Raw genomic sequence first — 27,246 nt, 5'->3', positions numbered from 1 at the left:
TGTGACATTAGTGAGATGACATTAGTGAGAAAACAGCAGCTAAGAAAGCATCTAATCATTGTAATGTTAATGTGTTTGCACAAACTGACATTTTTACATCTTTTGCTATAAATTACAATTGTTTGATTACAGTCTTCATGTCAAATAAATAAGATCTAGCCCCGGACACCAGATCCTGTCAGAAAATGTCAGTGTCTCTGGGGATCCAGACAACAAGCCAGCGGAGCCGCCCAATAACCAAACCTGTTAACCAGTATTCTGATATCAATATAGGAGTTGACTGAGAAAGCTAGACAGGAACAAAAGCAGGAGACAAAATAATGATGATAAAGAAAGAGCAGAGTTTATTGAATAATCTTAGTTGGGTATGATTCAATGCTCAGACTTTGTCTGACCAAGATAAATCCAACAAGTGTTATTGTACCACAAGCAACAGCAATAGAAAATTACTGCTTCACAACATTGTCAATACAGACCTTGAAATGAAGATATTCTCTTATCTCTTACTCATGAAAACAAGTGTCGCTTGAATCCACGGTCATAAAATTTTAACAACTTGGAAAAATTAAATAATAATAAAGCACTAATTATAGGAAAATAGTAATAATAAAATATAAATGGACAAATAATAATCAATAATAATAATCAAATCATTAACTAATAATTAATACAATGATATAATGATAATTATATAAATGACTAATAATCATATGATTAAATTTATTAATTAAATGAAGAATAAATGAACATAAACAAATGAAAATAAAACACAACACAAATGAATGTTTGTTTTTTGCTACAAGGATTCTCGGATCCTTAGTTAGATTCTTAAAAATGTTATTTTGATTTGTTATTTAGAAAGTATATCTATATCTATGCAAAAGGGTCTTTTTAGCTTCGTTACAAGCTGTACCTGTACATACAAGCTGTTTGCCATATTGGTTTTTTTTATTATGCGTGCTTTAAAAAAACTGGGTTGGTTTTTATAATTTTCTGAATTATGACTACAATTAAGAGCCTCAAACACCTGGTCAAACACCTCACCCAATATTTGATTTCATGTAATCATATTTATTACTTTTATTTACCTTGTTTATTATTTAACTTTTTTATCACCCAAATTGCATCTAAAAGAATAAATATTTAATATGCGCTCAAACTATTTATCTACAGTTGAAGTCAGAATTATTAAACCCCCTGAATGATTAGCCCCCCTGTTTATTTTTTTTCCCCAATTTCTGTTTAACACATTTCAAAACATAATAGTTTTAATAACTCATTTCTATTAACTGAATTAATTTATCATTGCTATGATGACAGTAAATAATAGTTTACTGGATATTTTCAAGACACTTCTATAAGCTTAAAGTGACATGTAAAGGCTTAACTAGGTTAAACAGGTTAACTAGGCAGGTTAGGTAATTATGCAAGTTATTGTATAATGATGGTTTGTTCTGTAGACAATCAAAAAAATATATAGCTTAAAGGGGCTAATAATCTTAACCTTAAAATGGATTTTTTTAAAATTAAAACTGGTTTTATTCAAGCTGGAATAAAACAAATAAGACTTTCTCCAGAAGAAAAATATTATCAGACATACTGTGAAAATTTACTTGCTCTGTTAAACATCATTGGGGAAATATTTCAAATAGAAAAAAAAATTCAAAGGGGTTTAATTTAATAATTCTGATTTCAACTGCACATAATGAGCACATGCTGTGGTGAACAGTGCATAGCAGGTTGCTGGCATAAATGGGCATCTTTCACAGAGGGGGAAGAGAATCATAAAGCTTTTTTCGCTTTCCAATTCCTGCTGCTAACATGTCCATATTTCTTGTCCTCTACACCTATACTCTTACAGGATTTTTGGTGCAAGATTCATATTTATCCCATACCTGTTCCATCTTTGTGTTTCACTGGTGTATCGCTGATGAACTGTAAGTTTGCAATTCTATGCTTCTCAAATCTGTCTCAAAATGAATGCAATATTTACCATGCCATTCCAAACCTCACTTTCCCCTGTGGAAAAACAAAAAAACACTATGTCAAGGTTTGAAACTGACTCCCTATATGTGTCATTTTTACTAAAATGACACAAGGTAGCAGACAGCAGGTTATCAAAGGTCACATGTGGTTCTAATTAACATGTCTAAAACAGATCCTAATGGATTAGACAGATTTCTAAAGGTTGCGGCATGTTTAACCTTAATAAGATTAGCCTCTAACTATCAAGTTCGAATTGCATTTTAAATTAGCATTTAAAGACTTTCTTCTAAGAAAGTGCTTTGTGGTTATACATATTTACAGAAGACACCCACTGTCATTATTCGGTGTAGCAAATGTGTAGCAATAAGATTTTCATTCATTCATCCATTTTCCTTCGGCTTTATTCAGCAGGGGTAGCCACAGCAGAATGAACCGCCATTATAGGATTTTGCCCGACAAAAGTAATGTTGCCAAGCATCACACTGAATTACAATTTTGCATATTGGATATTATTTCAAACCTATTTTGACTTTTTTTTCCCACAAGTTATTTTAAACATTACAGTAGGCACATGTCTATGTAGTCAATATAAAACCATTTCCACCTGCCACCTAGAGATGTCGCTAAAGGAAAGTTAGTAATTGAGTTGGAAACAGCTCTCCTCAGTCAGACAATGGTAAATAAAAGATAAATAAACGAAGATAGCGTTTTAAATGTGGCGTTTTAAACAAACAAAAAACATAATTGACTAAATCCTAAAAGGAAACAGAAGAGTACATGTCAGGTAGTATATTTTTAATGGAATAAATACGCAAATTATATTTATGATCTTTCTATATAGCACAGATGTATTGTATTGGTCACAATATTGACTGATCAGACATTCGTCCGCCATCTTAAAGTGATCAGTGTGTCATGACTCGTGATGACAAAAAGTACAGAAGAAAACCCAGAGATTTAAATTCCCTGTGAACAAGCATAACTTGTCACAGGTCAGAATGTGTTAATTTGTTTTTAACGTTGATTATGGTATAGACGTGGTAATAATAACACCCCTACATGGCTGTGAAAATTCTGCTGCAGTTTGTCTCAGAAATCAAACTCAAGCACTTTCTTAGTATTTATTCTCTCTATTCTTAGCAGAGAGATTTAACATTGTCCAGCTGCCTGCAAAATCATAGTTTTAATCATTCATTCATTCATTTTCTTTTCGGCTCTTCGTCCCTTTATTATTCTGGGGTCGCCACAGCAGAATGAACCGCTAACTTATCCAACATATGTTTTTCGCAGTGAATGTCCCATACACACATATACACACAGAAATGCCAATTGACCCAGCTGGGGCTCGAACCAGTGACCTTCTTGCTGTGAGGCGATCCACTAACCACTGTGCCACGGGGTGTAAACATTGTAATGTTATTTTCTTTAAACATTTGATCTACAACTGCAATTTATAATGTTTTAAACAGCATTACGGATGCTAGTAAATTACTGCCTGGGATGGGCAGATATGCTTTTGCAAAAGGTGATGAGAGTCATTTTGTTCTGGTTTCCCTCTAACAAATGGCTGTTTTTAAGAAGATGTATATAAGAGCACTTTCAGAGAGATATAACATTTACCAGCTGCCTGCAAAATCATTCATTCATTCGTTCATTTTCTTTTAAGCTTAGTCCCTTTATTAATCTGAGGTCGCCACAGCGGAATGAACCGCCAACTTATCCAGCACATGTTTTACACAGTGGATTCTCTTCAAGCTGCAACCTCTGCAAAATCAAAGTTTCAGTAATTTTTTATTTTAGGTAACTACTTTATATCCTCCATATCTCAGAGGAATTGGTTCATATTATTTGAAGAGATTCTTGTGATTATTAACAGACTCTGATCTAAATATTTATTTATTTATTTATTTATTTTATGTTTTATTTATTTTTTTACTTTTCAACAAGACATAACTTGAGAAGTGCTGATGAGATATGATATTTGGAAGTTATATGTGCAGATCCCAACTCAATTAGGGAAAGTTCACCCAAAACTGTAAATTCTGAACTATTCCTTTATGCTTGAAACACTGTGGGAGAAGATTTTATGATTTCTTTTTGCTTAATATATTTGAGAAACTCTCACCTTTCTATTAGTTTGCATATTGCTTGTCTCCCCCATTTAACATTTCAGTCTGTTTGGATGAATATCAAATTTAAACAAGCAGAATGAAATAGTTGATTGTATAGTATTGCATGTATATTACCAACTCCAAAGCATGCCTATTTTACACACAAACTAAATCATAACTCGAAACAGGACAGCATCTAAATGGACTACACGCTTCTCAGCGTGAGGGAGAAACCAATTAGTTTAAACCCTTAATTCCTTTAGCCAGAGCAGCCAGGTTAGTGTTCAGTACCACAGTTGGGTGAGCACCTTGCAAATTGGCTTAAGCAGATCTTTGTCTTATCTTTATCTTGTTGAGTTGTACCCACAGAGAAGTCAATACATTTTCTAAACTACCAGAGCCTGATCTCGTAATCCTGTCAGAGTTAGTTGTGTCAGGACTTTAGGTGAGTGAACTGGCTGGACACTTACACGACATGACTAGAAGGTGCAATAAGGACAAGTTCTGAGGAAAAAGAAACACATAAAATTGCAATAACAACTGTATTAAATTATTAATAATAAATACACTGCATAATATTAAGTGAAAGGTATGTGAGGGAGTGTAGACTGTTAGAGATTTTGCTTGTTGATATTTAAGGATTTATCACGCAGAGGACGAATCAAAGAGCATTCAGTCCAACAAAAATAATTAGAACGCTAAAAATAATGAAATAAATTACTCCATCATACAGTTCTTAAGTAGAAATATGTCTAGTGCATTCCTTGCCTGTTGGTTTGAGCAGAATGTGGATAATAGAATTAAATAGGCAACAGTGGACATGAACTACACTGAAGTTCCGATTAAAATGACACCCAGAACAAACATGACATTGTGGAGCGGTTCTGAACTGAGATCAATATGTGTCACTAATATAGTCATTTTGGTGTAAATGTAACCAGACTGGCATATTTTCAGCCTCATCAAGCTATTTTAAGTAATGTGTGCTGTCATGTTGTCATTGTTGTAAAAACCTTTTCTCAGAATTAGGGATACTAATACCATTGAAAATGCATGAAGATAATAATTTTAAGTTCCATTAAGACCAGAGTGAGAAAAATAAAATTAATTCAATCATTTTGCTTTGGCGTAGTCCCTTTGTTCATTGGGGGTTGCCACAGCGGAATGAACCGCCAATTCATCCAGCATATGCTTTACACAGCGGATGCCCTTCCAGCTGCAATCCAGTACTGGGAAAATAAAATATAAAATAAAATAAAGGTAAATTAAATATCTCACTCACTGATTCACCTTCCTTCAAATTATTCCCTGCTTTATCAGGTGTCGCCACAGTAGAATGAACCGCCAAATAAATATACAGTATTTTTAAAAATCTCGTTGCAAATGTATTAATCCACTGAGTATTCTCTATATTGTGAATGACAAATTGATGTGATCATGGTTAAATCTTTCAAACTAGTTTGTAGTTGGGAATTTTCCAACAACAGGAGAGCATCAAACTTCATGTTCATTCATTCATTCATTTTCTTTTCGGCTTAGTCATTTTATTAATCACGGGTCACCACAGCGGAATGAACCGCCAAACTACATGTTACTGTATATAAAAACATTGTATTAAACTGAACCAGTACACTAATAACACAGGGAATATCATAGTCTTGAAAATGTGTTTTACTATAGACTACAACATACTGTGGATTCCAAAAAGGTCATTTTTTAAAAATGCTTCTAATAAAAAGTTTGCCAAGCTGTTGCTGATCCTTGTTAATGTGTGAAAACACGTTTCCTGGAAACGCACTTGTTAATATCTGCTCCTGGCCAACAGTGTTAACATCACCCAGTCTTTTTGGCAGGATCACAATGGTAGAAAGAAATTGGTCCTGATGTTCACCTGCTGATCTCTAATTAAAATAGATCACCCAATCTGCCACAATTACAACTTCAGAGAAATGAACTGACTTTTTAAATTAGGTTTCTTGAAGATTCATTTTGGGTGTGCCATACAAAACACAATATAATTGATATATGTTAATCACTTAGTTTTTTTTCCTTGTACTACACAGTCAATATATATGTTAAGTTAAATTATTGATTTTGTGTTACTTGTTATTGTCTATATATACTGCAAAGAAATCCTTAAATGCTTATGCTGAATCTAACTGACCTTGTGAGTCCATTGAACTTATGTTAAACTGACTTAAAACAGCTTGCATAACTTATAAAATTAAGTTAGAACATGATTAACTTAGTTACTAAGTTACAATGACCTAAAACATATGCTGTCAGGACTTTTTAATTGTTTAATTTTTTAACAGTGTAGTTATAAGAGTGTGTATGTGTGGGAGAAAATTAATTGAGTCTTAAATAATGAAAACAAAAACAGTATTTAATGCCGGTATTTATTTCTATGTATTTCTTTTTCCTTATTTACAAAATATATATACATTTCAAGCAAAATATATAAATGCTAGCCCTCTGGCGTGTAAAAATAGAACCACATTCACCAAGTTAATGATGACAGAAAACACAGCCAGGAACTTTTTTTTTTTTTTCAAGATGCCCAGATTGCTTAGTAACTAAAAGAACATAATCTGTAAAGGAGTTCAAAAGTCTATGCTGGAGATACAGAAGACACCTCCGTCTTGCTAGTGGACACAGTAGAGGATTCATCATCGCCGAGAGGATTCTTTCCACAGAATAGAGTGGTCAGCATGCAATTACGAAACTGAAAAACACAATGTTTTATTTAGTACATTTCTGGGGTATGAAGAAGAAATTGAATGTCTAGGATGTATGGGATAAGTCTGATAAATGACTAACCTGTTTATTTAGCAGCACATAGATGACAGGGTTATACAATGCAGAGGTCTTTGAGAAAAAGGCAGGAACAGCCATGAACTGAGCACTGAAAGCAGCTCCCTTATTAAAGAAGATCCAGGCAGCAACAGTGGCATAAGGAGTCCAGGCAATCAAGAAGCCCAGAACCATCAGGATGACCATTCTTGTCACTTCCCTCTCAGCCTTCTGAGTGGATTCTGATTCCTGCTGTTGAGCTGCAGCCTAAAAGAGTAAAACAACCCAACTGAAATGAACATACTGCTCTGATGCTTGCAGGAGCTTACAGGAATGTTGAAAGTAACATTTCATACCGCTTTGACTGTGCAAACAAGTCGCCCATAGGTGAAGAAGATTATAGTAACTGGAAGTATAAAATGACAGACGAACATGTAGAGGACATATGATTCATTGTTGTACTCTGGGTTCAGGGTGTAGTAGTCTGGTCCACATGAACACTGCATTCCCTCTGGAATATATCTGAAAGAGAAAATCAACAGATTTTAGTGAATTTCAAAAGTAGTCTTACAATTTGCTGTCTTTTTTTTACTTGTGCTCTTTAAAATAAATGTTCTTCATTGGTAGATGGTTCTACAAAGAACCACCGTCATATATGGAACGTTTCCATTGCACAAAATATTTAAAAAAATTTGAAAATTCTTCACATTAAGAAACACCCTTTGGTACCTTTATTTTGTAAAGGATTAGACAGGTGGAAAATAATAACAAGGAGTTCTTTAAATTGAACAAAAAAAAAAGCCAATATCTTTTGCATATAGATAAATATTCAAATTGATAAGTATTCAAATGTTCATTTGAAATATTTCTTATAATTACTGCTCTGGAAAGCAAATTAATTGTGTAATGTCTTCTAAGACTGACCTGGACCAACCAACAAGAGGGGGAGCTGCACATGCCATGGCCATTACCCATGTAAATGCGCATCCTGCGAAAGCGTGACTGGCAGAGAATTTGAAACTCCCCATTGGCTTGCAAACCACAATGTATCTCTCAATGGCCAGCACTACAAGTGACCAAAGGGCAACTTCGCCTGTGTGGAAAAAAATATATAAAAATACAATTTACAACCAATCAACAAGTTGTGTAGATTGTCAACTGTTCCTTGGCAAAATAAGAGCTCACCTCCAAGTGTGGCCATGAATCCCTCAATCGCACAGCCAGTTGGTCCCAGAACAAAGTATCCGTTAATGGCTGTGTAGAAAGTAACCGTGAATCCGAAACAAACCATGATGGTTCCAGCCACAGCCAGATTGACCAGAATGAAGTTGAGAGGTTGCCTGAGCTTTTTGTGTTGAGCTGTTACCACCAATGTAAGGCCATTGATGGGGAATCCTAAGCAGATGAGGAAGAACATGTAGACGGCAAGCAGTTTAAACTGCCATGGATCAGCAAGATAATACTGAGGATATTCGTACGGACTCCTTGCTAGCCCTGTCCTGTTGGACAAGGGGATGTAGAAGTTGTTTCCTTCAGTGCCGTTCATCTCTGCCTGCTAGTGATCCAGATGGATGAAAAGATGTAACCTGCTTCTCTACTACAGTTGAATATCTGCTCTTCACCTGCTCTTTATTTCCAAAGATGCATCAGGAGTGGTTTTATATCCCTCTGAGATTCCTTATAAGGGATAAATCCGGGAGCACAAGATAAGGGAGGGTGCTACAATGTGTAGGATTTGATTGATAAGAGCAGTCGTAATCACTTTTGTGCTAATCACCAATTTAAGAGTTGGATCTTGTGATTTGATTTAGGATTTTAAATTAGGGCACAATGTTGATTGACAGCACTGAGTGAGTACAATAGATTTCGGGTTATAAAACAGTGGATGCAGAGCAAAACAGATCATATCAAAATGACACACTAACATGTTTAAACAATAAAATAATGTGTTTTAATTTAATTTTAGACTTTTTCTCATCCCAGAGCAGTTATGTCGCCTTGGTGGAGATTGAATAGTCTATTTGTGTTCCACAAATACAACACAATACAGACAATACATAAAAAAGGACAACACATTTTCACGTTTTTTTTTTTTTTTTTGCAAATGTATTATTATTATTATTATTATTATTATTATTATTATTATTATTATTATTGTTGTTGTTGTTGTTGTTGTTGTTGTTGTTATGATTATTAATTGTGTAAACGATTTCAATTAGTTTTAAAAATCATACTTATGCTCTCACTCATAAATCAGTGGTTGAGTATAAATTGAAAAGCAAAAAAGTAGAGGTGCGCGCACGGCGGAGATGGTGATTGAAAGTTAATGAGACATTATTGTCGGGTCTACGCCTCACACAGCTATAATATGATTTGGAATATAAATCACGACAGATTTGCTAATGTCTACGCTTGTGATGGATTTTCAATGTCTGTTTTCCCCTGATAAAAACTACTGTAGATAATGCAGCGAGGAGGATCGAGACAGAAAGATCAGGATCACGCGAAACTCTGCGCTGTGTGCCGGTGATCTAGTTTATTTGTAATCGATGACCGTGAGGATATCAAATCCGACGCCCGTCTATTAATGGGATATTTCTGCACTTTATGGGTTGATATAGAAATGAGCCTCGCTAATATTTTGTACTCCACAGAGGAAAACCACAGCCTACATGGTTTGAACATCAATAGGGTAAGTAAAATATTTACTGGAATTCCGTAGAAATTGCTCTAAATTAGCCAAAAATTATAAATATAATGTAGGCTACGTGAGCTAGAGGCTTGATCTATTCGTGGGATAAAAGAAAACGTCTTTTTCAGTTTTCTACAGAGCATTTAACATAAAACATACTATATTTTAATGGTGATATAGCAGCACAGTCTGTTACACATTGTCATAACACATTTATCAGCTATTTGTGAGGTAAGTCACTCTGAGAAATCCTTTGAGAATGATTGAGAAAGTTGTTGAATATGAAATTAGTGAAATTGAGAATGAAATTGAAAATTGTGTATTATTTGACCAAAATATTAAGCTTAACAAATCCAATTTTGGCTTGCACTCTCTCTCATATCAGCTTGAACTCTATTGGGTCATAAACAAACCTCAAAGCCTATTTATGAACCAAATCAACTGATGCAGTAAAATAATCAAACTAAAGTAAAAATCACAACAAAGCTTAGGATACCTATGAGAATAGCAATATATTATTATCTATTCTTATTTTGGAAAGAGAACTGGACGTAAATGTTGAATATTAACTTATATTGCATTTCAGTAATGATGGCATTAACTATAATCTACTGTGCACTGGTGGCAACCTTGTCCTGCAATTTCCATGCCAAGACGAGGTAAACCTAATGGCAAGTGGGAACACACAATGACCACTCCCACACCAGAAGTCAACCAAATATCAAACAAAAATTCTGCCATAGACTGTATAAAATAGACATCTGCACTTTCATCTACTGGATAAAGTATACTAAAAGTAGAAAAAGTGTGGCTAAACTAAATTTAAATTCAACCCAAGCCTCCTCTGACACAACCGCAAGCACACAATCATGAATGCCTCCCTTTTTTATAGCCTTGAATAACATAACATAAAAGCAAAGGTATTTGGAAAACAAACACCATAACTTACATATGCATGCCAAGATGCAAAACAGCTTTGAGAAAATGTATTTTAATAAAATTTTGTAGTGTGGCTCAGGTGCAATTGGTTTACATGAAGAAGGCAGGGTTTATGATATGTAGGCTACTGCACCTAGCCACCAGGGGTTGCTCAAAATGTTTTGGCCTTACTCTTCAGGACATGTGAGGAACATGTGCTTGCAACAGCACCGGTTTCAGCAATTGACTGCAAACACTGGAGGGCAGATGAAACACTGTAGCGGGCACTGGAGGGAAGCAGAAACAATTTACTCTGATTTGGATAAAACATTCCTCTTAGTCCTGGTAGTGCCTGAATGTTTCACTTCTTTTATTTTGAAGTTTTGTTCAATGTCATGTGATGTCACGTGATTAGCTATAGCCGTCATATGATCTTGCAACCTTTTTTTTCTTATAATCCACCTTAGTTTTATGTGTCATGTTTTCATTAGGTAATTTGTTCACTCGTCTTGTTATCAGTTCTCTTTGTCTTGTCATCTGGTTTAGCAGTTTACCATTCAGAATTCCTTATGCTGTTGAAACCGGTTAGTCATAATGCCTAAACATACAACCCATAGTAAATGTTTTATTGAAAGTATAATCTATAAACTGCAGTGAACTACTCATTTTATACCATCAAACACTACAGTGTTTGTATGTGTTCTTTAATTTGTTTTGGCATTGTTTTGTTTGTTCTATAGACACAGTAGCTTAGTTAGGCTAGTTAAAGACTGTTAACTATCATACTTCCTTTAAATTACTCAAATGTTTAATTAAAATGTATGCACATTCATAAAATGTATTGTAGATCTGGTAAAAACTATAGACACTTGTTCAGTGCTTCACCATCAGGGCCACACAGAGTTGACCTCTCAGTGGCAAACCATTGAAACTTATGTATATTTCTTAACAGTAGTGATGCAATGAAGCCTCAATACACTCCATTGAAAGCCTCTAATGGCCCGTTTCCACTGAGTGGTACGGTACGGTTCGGTACGCTTTTATGGCCGTTTCCACTGTCAAAAGGCGTACCGTACCAAACCATACCGTACCTGTACTGTGACTTTTTGGTCACCCTTTGCAAAGGGTACCAAGGGTACCAAAAGGCGGAGCTAGATACACAGCTGAACGCTATTGGTTTACAGAGATACGTCATTCACACGAACAACAAGCCAGAATAAAAACAAAGGAACCGCCATGTTTTAAAAACACAGCCTAGAGATTACACCGTAATAATATATACATATAATAACGAGCCATGGTCGACCCGAGCTCAAACAAAACTTGTCTTCGTCTTGATGAACAGAAACAAAGCCAAGAAGAAGAGCAGATTCTACCCTGTGCCCCGTAGTTTTTTACAAGCCAGTCTAAAGCCTAAGTCTAAAACGCGAACTATTCCGCTTTCTTGCGTGCGCATCTATATTTGAAATAACAAACTTCTTGAGCTGACGATAATAACGTGCGCTTGATTATTGACGTGCTTTTGAAACCCGATCCTTTTAGAAACTGACAAAAGCGAGAGTGACGGTCGGAAAATCCAAGGAGCAAACATGAACAAACTGCCATGTTTAACTATTATCATCAGCTTTATGACTTTTATGAACTCGGAATGATGGAATTATTCTCTAACAAGAAGTTTCATGTGCTGCTGAAGATTAAAGACACAGATGAGAGGTTAGCACTGACTGTGGGCTATATTTTGTGTTGTTTTTGAACCTAAATAAGGACTAAATGTGTGTTGTGTGTAGTTTTTCTGTAATTGGTAACATATCAGAGAGTGTAAGGGTCTGTATGTGTTCATATATGCTGCATTTATTTATTTATTTTTTATTTAATCAAGTTACAGTAGGCTATTTCGCACTGTCATTGATCTGCAGTTATAATCAAATCATGTTCATAGAAAGGTTAGTGATAAACATTTATACTAAAGTATTTATGTGTATAAAGCATCTGTTTTGTGAGAAGTGCTTCTCATATGATATGAAACGACCCGTACAGCTTTACTGTAGACATTTTCTCGAGTGAAAATGACATTGACTGAAACTTTCTGTCATACACCACGCCCATCGCAAGCCTGATAAAGTACCGTAAGGTACTGTACCACTCAGTGGAAACGGGCCATAAACCTTAGCTTAAATGTTTTATCACTAAAACCAACCACAGACTCAGCAGTTGCTGTCTAAGACAACTCCAGCAGAATTATTTGTGTCTCCTTCATGTAATAGCTATTCGAGATTCCCTTAGACATGTGATGTGCACCTGGGGACTGGGGCAGCGGTGTGCTCTATTGTTATCCTTAGTAGATGTCACCAGTAACAACCACCAACTGTGACTCAGTCAGGATGGAGGGTGGTTCATGTTTCTCAGGGCATATGTGCCTGCTCTGTTAGTGTCAAGGGCCAGATTCTTTCCTGCCATAACCTCCTAAGGCTACGTTTATACAACAAGCTGACAACAATGTAACCAAAAAACGGAAAAGTTTTTCCCTAGCATTTAAAAAAAAAAGATGTATGTTTACCCAACAATGTTTTTAAAATGATAATTGACACCTCTGGGAATGTTGCCAAGCATTCGCTGTGTAAAACATATGCTGGATAAGTTGGTGGTTCATTCTGCTGTGGCAACCCCTGATGAATAAAGGGAGTAAGTCTAAGGAAAATGAATGAATGAATAAATGAACAGCAGCAGGGTTTTCAGATTTATGCACTTTTAGTCCCAAAAGCTCTGTTCTTGTGTAAATGACCCCTACATCTTAGCACTCTTCAGCTTCACTATATCCTCCTGATCTCCATGGTTCTGTTGGGCTGGGGTTCCCTACATGGGCAGCTCCTTTCTTTTGGTCTCCAATTTTGCTGGCTAATCCATGGCCATCTGATCCTTAATGGGATTGGGCACCTGCTCTTTGATCAGTTGTCTCCTCTTTTGCTCAATGGCCTTGTATCCTGCTCCGTGGTATTGTCTACTGCTCCACCTTCCAGGTCCACAACTGATCTATGATTCAAGTACACCACAGTTTCACAGGTCATGTTCTTCAATATCCACAGCCCTGTGATTTATGGTCTCATCTAATGTGTCAAAGTACATATCCTCATCTACTACTCCATTGTCCAGGCTGATATTGCTTTGTGGTCCAAGTCTGCCACTGCTCCAGCAACTAGGCCAGCTACTGCTTCATGGTTCCCGTTCTTGGCCTTTGCTCCATTCTGACGCAATTTTATGCCCCGGTTCTGCTTACAGTGTGCTTCACAGGCTTGACTCTTCATCCCTCTCTGTTTATCCTTTGTTTCAACACCCTCCTGGACTTTTTTATTTTGTTAAGGTGTTATCCTTTGGATAAGTGGAGTTATGTATTTTCTTTTTTTTGGTTACCATGATGTACATTAGACTGTGACAACCATTCAACATATGTATAAAGGTACTATTATTGTTTCATTTGGGCAACATGGTTTCTCAGTGGTTGCTAAACAAATAAAGTTTTAGTATTAGTGTATGTGTGTGCGTGCGTGCGTGCGTGCGTGCGTGCGTGTGTGCGTGCGTGCGTGCGTGGGTGTGTGTGAAAAAACTGAAGATTAAATCAGTAAATGAATAATGAAAACAAACACTTTTAATGCCAGTATTTATTCCTATCCACATATTTTTATATATTTACAAAATATATACATATTTTAACCCAAGGATACAGTATAAATGACAGCCTTCATAAAAAATGTTCACTGATGAGCCATTTGTAAGTTCACCAGTTTAATACTCATAATTAGAACAATCTTATGAGATAGATCAACTAATTCAATGCTGTATTTGTTTCCTTTTTTTATTTTTGCAGATGCCCGAATTGCACAGTAACTAAAAGAATATAATGCACAAAGGAGTTCAAAAGTCTATGCTGGAGATACAGAAGACACCTCCGTCTTGCTGGTGGACACAGTAGAGGATTCATCATCACCGAGAGGATTCTTTCCACAGAATAGAGTGGTCAGCATGCAATTACGAAACTGAAAAAAAAGGCAGGGTTTCATTTAATACATTTCTATGGACATCTTCACTCATGTAGATTGTGATTTACCCTTCTACCAAGTATAATGTTGGATTTACCTGTTTGTTTAGTAACACATAAATGATAGGGTTAAATATGGAAGAGCTCTTTGAGAAAAAGGCAGGAACAGCCATGAACTGAGCACTGAAAGCAGCTCCTCTATTTAAGAAGATCCAAGCAGCAACGCTGGCATAAGGAGTCCAAGCTACCAGGAAGCCCAGAACCATCAGGATGACCATTCTTGTCACTTCCCTCTCAGCCTTCTGAGTGGATTCTGATTCCTGCTGTTGAGCTGCAGCCTAAAAGAGTAAAATAACCCAACTGAAATGAACATACTCCTCTAATGCTTGCAGGAGCTTACAGGAATGTTGAAAGTGACATTTCATACCGCTTTGACTGTGCAAACAAGTCGCCCATAGGTGAAGAAGATTGTGGTTACTGGAAGTATAAAATGGCAGCAGAACATGTAGACAACGTAGGATTCATTATTGTAGTCAGGGTTCAAAGTGTAGTAGTCTGGTCCACATGAACACTGCATTCCCTCTGGAATATACCTGATAAGAAATCACCAAAGGTTAATACATTTTGACTGTCTTCTTCCTATTCTTCATTTAAGAAACTTGTGCACAACCAATTCAGTTCAATCTAGCATATTTTTACAATCATTATCATTAAGGTAATTTGTTCAACTCTAAAGAGTCAAAAACACATCCTTAAATTGTACTCTAGATGCTGATCAAATAAAAAAGTAGTTCCCTTATATATATGACTGAAACATTTTTTGTTTTAATCACTTGTCCACCACAATACAGAGCAAATGAATTGCTCATATTGTCTTTATCATTACACTGACCTGGACCAGCCAACCAGAGGGGGAGCTGCGCAAGTCAAGGCCATTATCCATGTAAATCCAATTCCAGCGAAAGCATGGTTGGATGAAAATTTGAAACTCCCCATTGGCTTGCAAACCACAATGTATCTCTCAATGGCCAGCACCACGAGTGACCAAAGGGAAATTTGCCCTGTGTAGCAAATAAAACAATGAAATCACAAGCCACCCTAACAATCAAATGAATCCAAAAAGCATACAGCAGAACAATTTTCCTCACCTCCCAGTGTGGCCATGAATCCCTCAATCGCACAGCCAGTTGGTCCCAGAACAAAGTATCCGTTAATGGCTGTGTAGAAAGTGACCGTGAATCCAAAACAAACCATGATGCTTCCAGCCACAGCCAGATTGACCAGAATGAAGTTGAGAGGTTGCCTGAGCTTTTTGTGTTGAGCTGTTACCACCAATGTAAGGCCATTGATGGGGAATCCTAAGCAGATGAGGAAGAACATGTAGACGGCCAGCAGTTTAAACTGCCATGGCTCAGCAAGATAATACTGAGGATATTCGTACGGACTCCTCACAAGCCCTGTCCTGTTGGACAGGGGGATGTAGAAGTTGTTTCCTTCAGTGCCGTTCATCTCTGCCTGCTAGTGATCCAGAACACGAGGAGGATGCAATCTGTTGCAGTGAACCTGCTCTTTATTGCATAGATGGATCGGCAGTGGTTATATATCCCTGTGGGGATCCTTATAAGGGATAAATCCAGGAGCGCAAGATAGGGAGGGTGTTACTATGTGGGATTTGAATGATAAGAGCAGACATAATCACTTTTGGACTAATCAGTCAGTGAAGCTTTGGATCTTTTTTGACATCTGAGATTCTCATATATATAAGACAATGTCGATTTTTGAGTACAGAGTGAGTATACGCAACACTGTGCTTCATTGAAAAATGTGCTTGTACGCTTATTTCTGCTGTTTGTTGGCTTACTAGTGACAAGAACACGCTTCAAGGGGATTTCGTGTCAGATTAGGACTTGCAAATTGTTCTCCCATCATTTTATGGTAGTTTGTCGTGGAGTTTTGTAGGTTTCACACTTGTGCAGAACCTTGTTCTGTTTTGTGCCACAAGATTTGTGATAATGAGGTTGATGGAAGATTAATTAGAAGATTAATTAGCTTAATTACAAGTAGTAGCTCCAACAGGATGTACTCAATAGGTTGTTTTCTTCAGTGTGCGAAATGTAACAGCAATAGTGCTTTGGGTGATTTCTTTTTTCAGAAGTCGTTTTTCTGAAAATGCTGAAATCTAAGAAAAATACTCATCAAATGCACAGTATTTTCAGTTAAAGTTGAATAAACACTATTAAAGCGGTAAGTAATTGTTTAATGAATTGATTAAATAAGATGACAAGGGTTTACAAACAAATGTTCGTTTAATTCATTCAACTGCTATTTTAATTCTGGATGTAGATGACTACGGTAGGTTATCAAAACTTAGTATTGATCATGATAGCCATTATTTAGCACATGTTTGTCATTCTTTAACAGTACATTAGACGTAATATGAATTGCAAGCACCATTCAATTTAATTACTGTTTGGATTTATCATTAAGAATTCATTTACTTTTTAAATGTAAAAGTTATTTTTATTTGACTATTTATACAATGCAATTTATTTTTCTTTGAATGCCCATATGTTCAAGGTAGGTTATCACGACTCCTAATTCATTACTGTAGCCATGATTTAGCATGTGAGTTTTATTTAAGTGACTTTAACATTATGTATACAACAAATCAAGTGCATGCACCACTTTCAGATCAAGTGTAGAATTTCGATTCAAGAAATTGTAGATTTTGTATTGTTTTATTTTATTTAATGGTTATTTTATCTCTGTTTCTTTCATTCGTTTATTTAAATAACTTGTGTAAAACACTTTATTAAACTATAGATTTATATCAGGAATCACATTTACTCCAAATAAATGTACAAAATTCTGATTCAAAAAAGAAAATGTAGCTTTTGTGCTTAATTTCTAATAATTAAAATAAATAAATGTTTTATAGTGTAATAATTAAATAATTATGTGATAATAGTAATGTAATAATTAAAAAACAGTAGTTTATTGCTGCAGCTATATAATATAGCATTTTCATCCCATTTAAACAAGTTTAGCAGTTGCAATAAAGCAATATACCAATTGCAATCACCTGTTTCATATGAATTAAATGTCTAAAGATTTGATTCGAGTAGGTTTATTATTTAATTATTATGTTTTATTTCTGAATGCATGCGAGTTTAATATTAATAAAGCTCATAATTCATTACCTTACGTATCATGTAGCATATTGCATTCAGCTTTTACAGTATATAAAATAATATATTAATTGAAAGCACCACATTCATTTGAATTAAACGTCATGCTTAAAGGTCTGATTTCTATTGTGTTTATTTATTTATTTTAATTATTGTATTATTTCTTTGCTAGTTGTCTTTATTATGCATGCACATCATTATTTAGTACTGAATGCTTCATTTAGCATATGAACTATTTCAATGCACCAAAGAATACACACCACATAAACACCACATTAATTTGAATCTAATATGTATATGTAAATCCTAACTAGGTTACCACCAGTCATCAATAATCCACACACAAATCACCAAAGAAAAAAGACATTTGATGCATGTATTTATTATTCTACTTTTCAACAAATATACCATATAGAAAATATATACAGAAAAGCTGACAAAGCAGCTGAAAACAAAAATAAAGGAGTGACAATCCAAAATGTCCCCAAGGTGAAAAGGTATCTCAGTGTATTGATGACGCATCTCGCTGAACCCTTGGGTGAGTTAAAGCAGTTCTGGTAACGACCTACTGATGTGATGATGACAAGAAAAGAGGCTTATGCTCAGATTTAGTGGAGAGCTATACCTTAAGATGAAGCATCGGTGGAGAGACGTGAGATAAACTAGTGCTGATCACAACTAATCTACCCACGCTCTATTTATCGAAGAGAATGTGTCTGGAAAGTCAGCTAATGTCTTCTTTGAACTTAATGGATCCAAGGCAGAGAGATAGTGGTGAGAGAGGGGAGTATAGGGCCCTATTTGTGATTTTTCAACATTTACAGAGATTGAGCAGTGGATATTTATGCTTCTTGAAGACAGTGGACTTCAAAGCATTAAAGGAATAATTGAGAAAGCATAGTTGGCAATTAGTTCTATGCTGGAGACACAGAGGACACCTCTGTTTTGCTTGTTGACACTGAGGAGGACTCATCATCACCAAGAGGACTCTTGCCACAGAAAAGGGTGTTGAGCATGCAGCTACGGAACTGGGGAAGAGAACATTGAAATGAATTGCATTTCATTACCTTAATGTGCAATGCACAAATGTTCTAGGAATTGAAATGCTATTTAATTACAGTGCATGTGCAATTTAACAAACTGATCTCAGAATAAATGAATGGTTTGTACTCATTCATTGTGGTGTTCTAATTCAAAAATTATAATGAAATCATGTAAAATGAAGAGTAATGATGGGTTAAATCAAACCAAATTGGAGAAAATATGGAGAAATCTAACTGCTAGGTTAAATTTTGCAATAAAATATACACTTTTTAAAAATGACCATGATTTTAATGATTAAATACATGTAAAAATGCAAAAGTTAACATCTCTTACTTGGTTAACGCTAAGTTGCTTTAATATAAATTCGGTGAATAACCGTAAAATTGACTTTACCAGAATCCATGACAAATTTTTCGCATTTTTAAATTGAGACATTAAATGTCAATGGTAGTACTTCAAAACAATGGTGTATTAACACTGTAAATGAATGAAATGCAGTAGTTTACAGTAAAATTGAGAAGTTTTTATTGATTAAATTCTGTTTTTTTTTTTTTTTGTTTGCATTAACCCAGCAGCTGAATTGTGTTTAGCAATTTTTTACCTGAATTCAGGTTTCTTTAAAGTGTTTATTCTAAAGATTTTGTATTAAAAGGTGGCTCACCTGTTTGTTTAGGAGCACATAGATGATGGGGTTAAACAAGGCAGAGGCTTTTGAGAAAAAAGCTGGGATAGCCATGGCTTGTGCGGAGAAAGCAGCTCCCCTGTTAAAAAAGATCCAGGCAGCAAAGCTGGCATAAGGAACCCAAGCCACCAAGAAGCCCAAAACCATCAGGATGACCATGCGTGTCACTTCCCTCTCAGCCTTCTGAGTGGACTCAGATTCCTGCTGTTGAGCTGCAGCCTGAAAGAAAAGAATGAAAAACAATGCTTGAAATGCTTTAAAACATTTCTATGTTAAACGTCATTGTAGTATTATATTCGCTTACAGCTTTGACTGTGCAAACGAGGCTTCCATATGTGAAGAAGATGGTTGTAACAGGAACGCAGAAATGACAGCTGAACATGTACAAAACATATGATTCATTGTTGAATTCTGGGTTCAGGGTGTAATAATCAGGTCCGCAGGAAGTCTGCATTCCCTCTGGGATGTATCTGTGTCAAAACAATAAAATAAAATTGTCACATCTTTTCAGACCCTTCTCTCTTGCATTATCAGTAGTATAGGTAGACTGTAACGTTAGAAGATAGGGCTAGTTGAATAAATACTTGCATTAGTCACTAATCAAATAAAGTGTTACCACTGCTTGTTAACATGTGATACTCATATTCAGTTTTTTAGTCATTATCAAGGTGGTTAAGTTTATAAAAACTGTCATCATTTACTGCCTCTACACTTACTACAAAACTGAGATTCTTCAGTATGTTTGAGACCAAAATGCATTGAATTCCAGTTATTTTGTCCTACTATGGATATCAATGGCTTCCAAAAAGTCTTCTAAAGAAAAAAAAAACTCAAATGAGTGAGTAAACAGTTAATTAATGTTCTTATGGGATGGTCATGCAATATAAACAGCCAATATGCAACCTAGTAAGCAACTAGTTTAAAGTGACAATTGATTCCCATCCTGAAGCGCAACCATTGATTAAACTTTGTGATTATTTGAGCCTTAATCCCTTTTGCGCTGATTAAAAGTCTCTAATTAGCATGCATGACTTACCTGGACCAGCCAAAAAGTGGGGGGACTGCACAGCTACTGGCCATGAACCATGTGAAGCCAATGCCAGCCATCGCATGGTTTGAGGAGAATTTGAAGCTTCCCATTGGCTTGCAAACCACGATGTACCTCTCAATGGCAAGAACCACCAGAGACCAAAGAGCAACCTGACCTGTGGACAAACAAAATGATCACAATATGGAATCTGAAACATTAAAACAAATGAATTCCTGCTGAAATACTCTTACCTCCAAGTGTAGCAAAGAAGCCCTCAATGGCACAACCTGTAGGACCTAGAGCCATATACCCATTAATGGAGCAATAGAACGTAACCGTGAATCCAAAAAAGGCCATAATTGTTCCAGCAAAAGCCAAGTTTACCAAAATGTAATTTAAAGGCTGCCTCAGCTTTTTGTGCTGAGCTGTGACCACCAGCGTGAGCACATTGATCGGCAGCCCGAAGCAAATCAGAAAAAACATGTAAAAAGCCAGTGCCTTAAACTGCCACGGTTCTGCCAGGTAATACTGTGTGTATTCGTAAGGACTCCTCACTAGCCCAGTCCTGTTGGACATAGGAATGTAAAAGTTGTTTCCTTCGGTGCCGTTCATCCTGCTGGAGGTGTTGCACGTATGCCAAGAAGACACCAGCAAAACTGTACTCCACAAAACTGCCAGCTGCCCGCTTTTATATCTTCAGCAGAGTCCCCTGTCAAAAGGGGTGTCACCATTAAGCAGATTTGGCGGACATCAAGCTTCATAACCTACTGGATTGAGTCTACTTGGCTCGTTACCAACTTTCATATGATATCCATCCCCTCTGTAGGGGATTAAGTTTCAAATCTTCGACCTTGTAATCTTTGTTCTAAGTCGGAGGCTGAGAGATTATCCAGTGGAATGGGTTGCATACAGTCCTCCCATCTTCACATTCCCCTGTTCACTTAAACATTTCATGTTTGAACACCACAGCTGAAAACAAACTAGAAGAACCAAAAAGCAGACTACGCAAAATGTAGTAACAAACGATTGAGGTCAGGGATGTGATTCTGGGTACTGCAGTGGTGTGAAGAAGACAAGGGTCTCTAGTTTTGAAATGACAAACTTGATTTTGTTACTAAAGGAGGGGAAAAGAAAATGTTTATATATTGCAATACATTTGATTAAAATGTAAATATAAACTTTGTCAAGTACGCAAATCATGTGTCTGAAATGGAAATAGAATTAACAAATTTATAATATGAAGCAATTAAACAACTTTTTGTGTGTAATGTATTTATTCTTCAATGCGGAAGTGTGCTCGTTTTTGCGATTGTTTTAGAACTTCCGATTCAGCTGCCAATGGGAGAAATGACTATGAATAATAAACGGCAGAAAACGGTTGAACTACTTACTCTAAAAACAAGTATTTGCATGACAATACAGACAAAATAGAATAATATAATAAGAAAATATCAGTTTGCAACATCAAGCAGCAAAACGAGCTATTTTTAACTAAAAATTAATGGAAGTGAATGAGACCGGAAGTCTCGTGCCAAAATGATTCAAATGGCTGCGCCCACTCGTTCGCGGAGAATAAGGTGAATATGCATAAGGAGAAAAAGGAATTCATAACATTCATGCACAGCCATAAAATAGTAATATTAAAGAATATAATACTCTATGTGGAACGAAAATATTACTAAATGTGGAAAATAATTTTAACTAAGATTAAAAAATCCTGTAGAAAACAGAATTTTTCTTCTAAAATTAGCATTTATCTTATGCTATGATTATGCTTAGTTGTTTAACTTTAAATGCAATGAAAATAACCTCTTTTTTGCCATTTCACTATTGAACATGCCCGCATGGAGCCAGAGAAAGTAATACTCATTCTTAGCAAATGTTCACTCAAGTAATCACTATTAAAATAAATAGAAAATATCTATTGTATCTGTAAGTATTATTTAACTTACCTAAAAACATGCACTATTTGTGCATTCATTAACAAAAAAAAAAAACACTAGATGTGTAGTGTGTCTTGCTCATTGTTAGCTAATACTAGCTAATGCAATTTCTTACACTCACTAATGTTTTATAATGTGTTACCATGACTTCATTAAAAATGAAAATAATATTTCTTTAACTAACTTCAATATGTTTAAAAAATGTGAAAACCAAAATAAAACAACACAAATTTGGAATGCATGCTTTTATTTAAATATACTACCTAAACTTTTTATAAAATATTTACAGAATCTGAACTGAAGTCAGACAGCTTTTGCAGACAATACAATGACCAAAAAAATAGAATAAAATAAAGACCTCCATCAAAACATACAAGTGAAATTATTGGTGCGGGAGTAGATATTTTGCATAGATCCAGACGAATTCAAGTATATTTTATTGAATACATTTCCATTGCTTCCACCTAACAGTGGAGAAAACGATTCCATAAATCCAATAAACATATATTTTCCTTTAACCTCAGAATCAGCCATTCTTGAATTCCTGATAAAATGCCTTTAAGTGTACATGTATGGTCTTGAAAGAAACAGCAGTTACAAATGGCCAGAGATGTACTGCATGTCCGTGAATTTGTCCTATTTGAATGACAGAGCACTGAATAGGCAGATCTATGCAGGAGACACAGAGGACACCTCTGTTTTGCTTGTTGACACTGAGGAGGACTCATCGTCACCAAGAGGACTCTTGCCACAGAAAAGGGTGTTGAGCATGCAGCTACGGAACTGGGGAAGAAGATAACATAACATGTATACAATCAACTCCACTTGTTTAACGTGCAAAAGTAGTAGTGGCAGCATTTTAGCAATATCTATAGTATTCGATTATTAAATTGAATCACTAAGATACGTGTTTAAATGTGAACATGGCTTACCTGTTTGTTTAGGAGCACATAGATGATGGGATTAAAAACAGCTGAAGTCTTAGAGAAAAAGGCTGGAACAGCCATGGCTTGTGCGGAGAAAGCAGCTCCCCTGTTAAAAAAGATCCAGGCAGCAAAGCTGGCATAGGGAACCCAAGCAAACAAGAAGCCCAAAACCATCAGGATCACCATGCGTGTCACTTCCCTCTCAGCCTTCTGGGTGGACTCAGATTCCTGCTGTTGAGCTGCAGCCTAAAAAAATGGATACATACAGAATTAGGGATGCAATGTGGCCAAGGGCTCTATTTGACCATCACTGATTCATTTCAAATGTATACATACAGCCTTGACTGTGCAGACCAGACTCCCATAGGTAAAGAAAATTGTGGTGACGGGTATGCAAAAGTGGCAGCTGAACATGTACATGACGTAAGACTCATTATTAAATTCAGGATTCAATGTGTAGTAATCTGGTCCACAAGAGGTTTGCATCCCTTCCGGAAGATACCTGGAAGATTACAGATATATGAGATGAGAACTGATATGAACTAAATCTACCTAAATCTGCTTAATTACCTGGACCAGCCCAAAAGTGGGGGGACTGCACAGCTACAGGCCATGAACCATGTGAAAGCAATGCCAGCCATCGCATGGTTTGCGGAGAATTTGAAGCTTCCCATTGGCTTGCAAACCACGATGTACCTCTCAATGGCAAGAACCACCAGAGACCAAAGAGCAACCTGACCTGAAGACAGGAATTAGATGTTAGTCCCCTAATGTACTGCATTCAAATCTATGCACTGCTAGTTACTCCTTACCTCCGAGTGTTGCGAAAAATCCCTCCATTACACAGCCTAATGGACCAAGAGCCATGTAGCCCACAAGTGAGCAGTAGAAAGAAACCGTAAATCCAAAGATGACCATAATTGTGCCTGCAAAAGCTAAGTTGACCAGGATGTAGTTGAGCGGCTGTCGCAGTTTCTTGTGCTGGGCTGTAACCACCAAAGTCAGGACATTGATGGGAAATCCAAAAATGATCAGTAGAAACATGTAGAAAGCAAGAGCCTTGAATTTCCATGGTTCTGCCAAATAGTACTGGGTGTAATCATAAGGACTTCGCACAAGCCCAGTCCTGTTTGACATGGGAATGTAGAAGTTGCTCCCTTCTGTCCCGTTCATTTTTACTGAAATCTAAATTAAAACTTGTCTATGTGGAAATATGAACGAGCAGTTCAACTCCACTAAGAGATGGCCAACCCCAAAGTGGACAGCGTCAGGTATGCTTATATACTCTTCTAAGGAAGCCAAAACTGGAAAAGGGGTGTCACCAATAAGATTATTTGGCTCAGATCAGAGTTCATAACCGCCACAGATTGTACCCTGGGATTTGACCCTACCTGTCAACATGATATCCATTTCTTCCAACAAGGATTAGTTTTTAGCTTTGCACTCTTCTTAAGCTGCATCTTAAGCCACTGAGATCAGCTCAAAGTCCAGTAATGCTCACATTTCTTCAACTCAGACGTGCTTCGTCCACTTCATCATACACTTAACAAATTGTAGAATTGTAGAAGGTTAGGCTGTCTTATGATGATGTATTAAATCTTAAAAAAGTCTACTTATGTAATATTTTTCATGTTAAAAAAAAATTCACATCCATTAAACTGAAAGTGCAGTAAGAAAGTCAGTTTAAGAAGGGCTTCAATAGCTTCATTAACTGACATGTAAAAGGATTCATTAATCAGTCATTTGTTTGCAAACATGTAGTTATCCAGATGGTAAATTAATTATATGAGCATTATAGAGAGACACATTTAACTCAGCCACTATACTGTACAAGCTTTTTAAAAAATATTTAAGAGAATAAAAATACACACGTGCAGGTATGCATTAATTAAGGTGTAGAAGAAGAGGCATCACAGTGGCGCAGTGGGTAGCACGATCGCCTCACAACAAGAAGGTCGCCGATTCGAGCCTCGGCTGGGTCAGTTGGCATTTCTGTGTGGAGTTTGCATGTTCTCCCTGTGTTCGCGTGGATTTCCTCCGGGTGCTTCGGTTTCTAAAGAAGGTGCTCTGCTATAGGTGAATTGGGTAAGCTAAATTGTCTGTAGTGTATGGGTGTTTCCCAGTGATGGGTTGCAGCTGGAAGGGCATCCGCTGAGTAATCCATTTGCTGGATAAGTTGGCGGTTCATTCCACTGTGGTGACCCTAAATTAATAAAGGGACTGAGCCGAAAAGAAAATGAATTAATGAATTTACAGAAGAACGTGCACAAGAACCGAAAATCTAAATAAAGATTCTTGAAAAAAATACCAAGATTCCAAAGATTCAATCAATCAATCTACCAACCAATCGATCAATCAATAATAAATCCCCTTCATATTACGTGATTGGAAGAATCGTTCCATTGGCTTACACAAAAAATACTTCTCAATGACAAGAATCACCATAGAAACCTGACCAGCGAAGTCCTCCTATAATCAAAGCATTTTAGTGTAAAAAGATGACCACTCTTCTAAGAGAGGTATTGGTAATAAACTGGTGCATGTTTTCCTACCAACAAGATAAATATAACAGAGTAACATTACAAGTGAAAAAATAGCAGGTAAGAAAGCATCTGATTGCAAATTGGCAAATAACCCACACTGAAACTGCTAGAGTAACTAATATTAAATATTAAATACTATTGTTTTTGAACTGTACTATAGTAAAGTATTAGATTTTGTATGGTATTAGTTATACAGCTGCTATGATAACACAACTACTATAGTGTAAACAAATGACTGCATTTTTCTTTAGGACATCACACAACAATACACTAGTGTAGTACAGCAGTGGTCCCCAACCCCCAGAACGGTGCCAGTCTGTGGATCAGTTCAGTCTAAAAAAAGTACTGGATGCGGAAGATTCCTTTACACTGTTACCACTCACACGCTGAACTGAATTTTTAGTATAGTGGGCATAGATACATTTTTTCTACTATGATAATTGATGATGAAAATAAATTATGTTCAACAAGATGTACTTGTGTTTACTAACTGTTTATTTTAACATGAATTTTAAACAGTAGACCTTTATAAGTTCGAAACAGTGATTTCTGATTACCTTAATCTGACAAAAGTCATAACTGAACTAAACAGAAATGGAATTAAGCCGTGGAGTATGCATATATTAGTGGCATTGTTGAAGTAAACACCCCAATCAAACTATTACCGTCATATAGAACTATTGTAGGCCATATAAGATCCACACATGCGGCTGTAAGTAAAGGACCGTACACACACATACACACACAACCATGAAGTTTTTTTCTTTCCATTTGGCGTGCGTTATTAAATACTCCTTATTTACGTCTAATACCCCAGTTTGTCATGGGGGCATGAATGAAATGTTCATGAGTGAAAGTGAAACTGCCAAAGTAAGTGAAAGATCCAGAAGTGCATCCTGCGGCTCACCATTCAGGTATACATCCGTGCTAAAATATCAAGGTGAAAGTCATCATAGCTTTCGTAGAATAGACCCAGCTCCCAACCCAACTTTGAGAATAGATTAACGGCAATAATTTTTATCGCGCGATAAGAGTCTCGCGTTAACGCAGCACGTTAATGCCGATAATGGCCCAGCACTAATTTTTAGGTTAAGTTGTTATCATTAACAATGATAATTTCAGAGAAAATCTGTTTATCTGTTTGGCCTTTTGAATTTGAAAAAGGCTGTTCATAACAGAACTTTTACTCAAAATTGTGGTCTATCGCTAAAACATGGCAACAGTGTTTCATATCATATATGACATAAACATTTTAAGTGTGATCTAGACAGACAAGTGCATGATGGATGGGATATTGAGCTAATGAAATCACTGTTAATAATAATTTAATCATTGAATTATTAGGGCTGCTCAGCAT

General features: G+C 36.2%; 4 protein-coding genes across 4 annotated transcripts; all 4 read right to left on the bottom strand.

The window, feature by feature from the left end:
- Nucleotides 1–6,708: 6,708 nt before the first annotated feature.
- Nucleotides 6,709–8,436, bottom strand: opn1mw4 (opsin 1 (cone pigments), medium-wave-sensitive, 4). The gene is made up of 5 exons (XM_056460321.1): nt 8,076–8,436; nt 7,815–7,983; nt 7,247–7,412; nt 6,918–7,157; nt 6,709–6,822 (listed from the first exon to the last, which is right to left on the bottom strand). Exons 1-5 carry the CDS (start codon nt 8,434–8,436, stop codon nt 6,709–6,711), a joined length of 1,050 nt encoding a protein of 349 aa, XP_056316296.1.
- Nucleotides 8,437–14,417: 5,981 nt separating this feature from the next.
- On the bottom strand, nt 14,418–16,042 carry opn1mw3 (opsin 1 (cone pigments), medium-wave-sensitive, 3). Its single transcript, XM_056460320.1, has 5 exons — nt 15,682–16,042; nt 15,426–15,594; nt 14,961–15,126; nt 14,632–14,871; nt 14,418–14,531 (listed from the first exon to the last, which is right to left on the bottom strand). Exons 1-5 carry the CDS (start codon nt 16,040–16,042, stop codon nt 14,418–14,420), a joined length of 1,050 nt encoding a protein of 349 aa, XP_056316295.1.
- A 2,553-nt stretch (nt 16,043–18,595) lies between these two features.
- opn1mw2 (opsin 1 (cone pigments), medium-wave-sensitive, 2) lies at nt 18,596–21,089 on the bottom strand. Its single transcript, XM_056460317.1, has 5 exons — nt 20,729–21,089; nt 20,484–20,652; nt 19,752–19,917; nt 19,427–19,666; nt 18,596–18,749 (listed from the first exon to the last, which is right to left on the bottom strand). Exons 1-5 carry the CDS (start codon nt 21,087–21,089, stop codon nt 18,636–18,638), a joined length of 1,050 nt encoding a protein of 349 aa, XP_056316292.1. The 3' UTR covers nt 18,596–18,635.
- Nucleotides 21,090–22,756: 1,667 nt separating this feature from the next.
- On the bottom strand, nt 22,757–24,525 carry opn1mw1 (opsin 1 (cone pigments), medium-wave-sensitive, 1). Its single transcript, XM_056460318.1, has 5 exons — nt 24,159–24,525; nt 23,917–24,085; nt 23,683–23,848; nt 23,353–23,592; nt 22,757–23,203 (listed from the first exon to the last, which is right to left on the bottom strand). Exons 1-5 carry the CDS (start codon nt 24,517–24,519, stop codon nt 23,090–23,092), a joined length of 1,050 nt encoding a protein of 349 aa, XP_056316293.1. The 5' UTR covers nt 24,520–24,525; the 3' UTR covers nt 22,757–23,089.
- Between the last annotated feature and the right edge of the window lie 2,721 nt (nt 24,526–27,246).

The sequence above is a fragment of the Danio aesculapii genome, chromosome 6, assembly GCF_903798145.1.
Source record: "Danio aesculapii chromosome 6, fDanAes4.1, whole genome shotgun sequence".
Classification (NCBI taxonomy): domain Eukaryota; kingdom Metazoa; phylum Chordata; class Actinopteri; order Cypriniformes; family Danionidae; genus Danio; species Danio aesculapii.
This window is presented reverse-complemented; position numbering and strand designations above follow the sequence as displayed.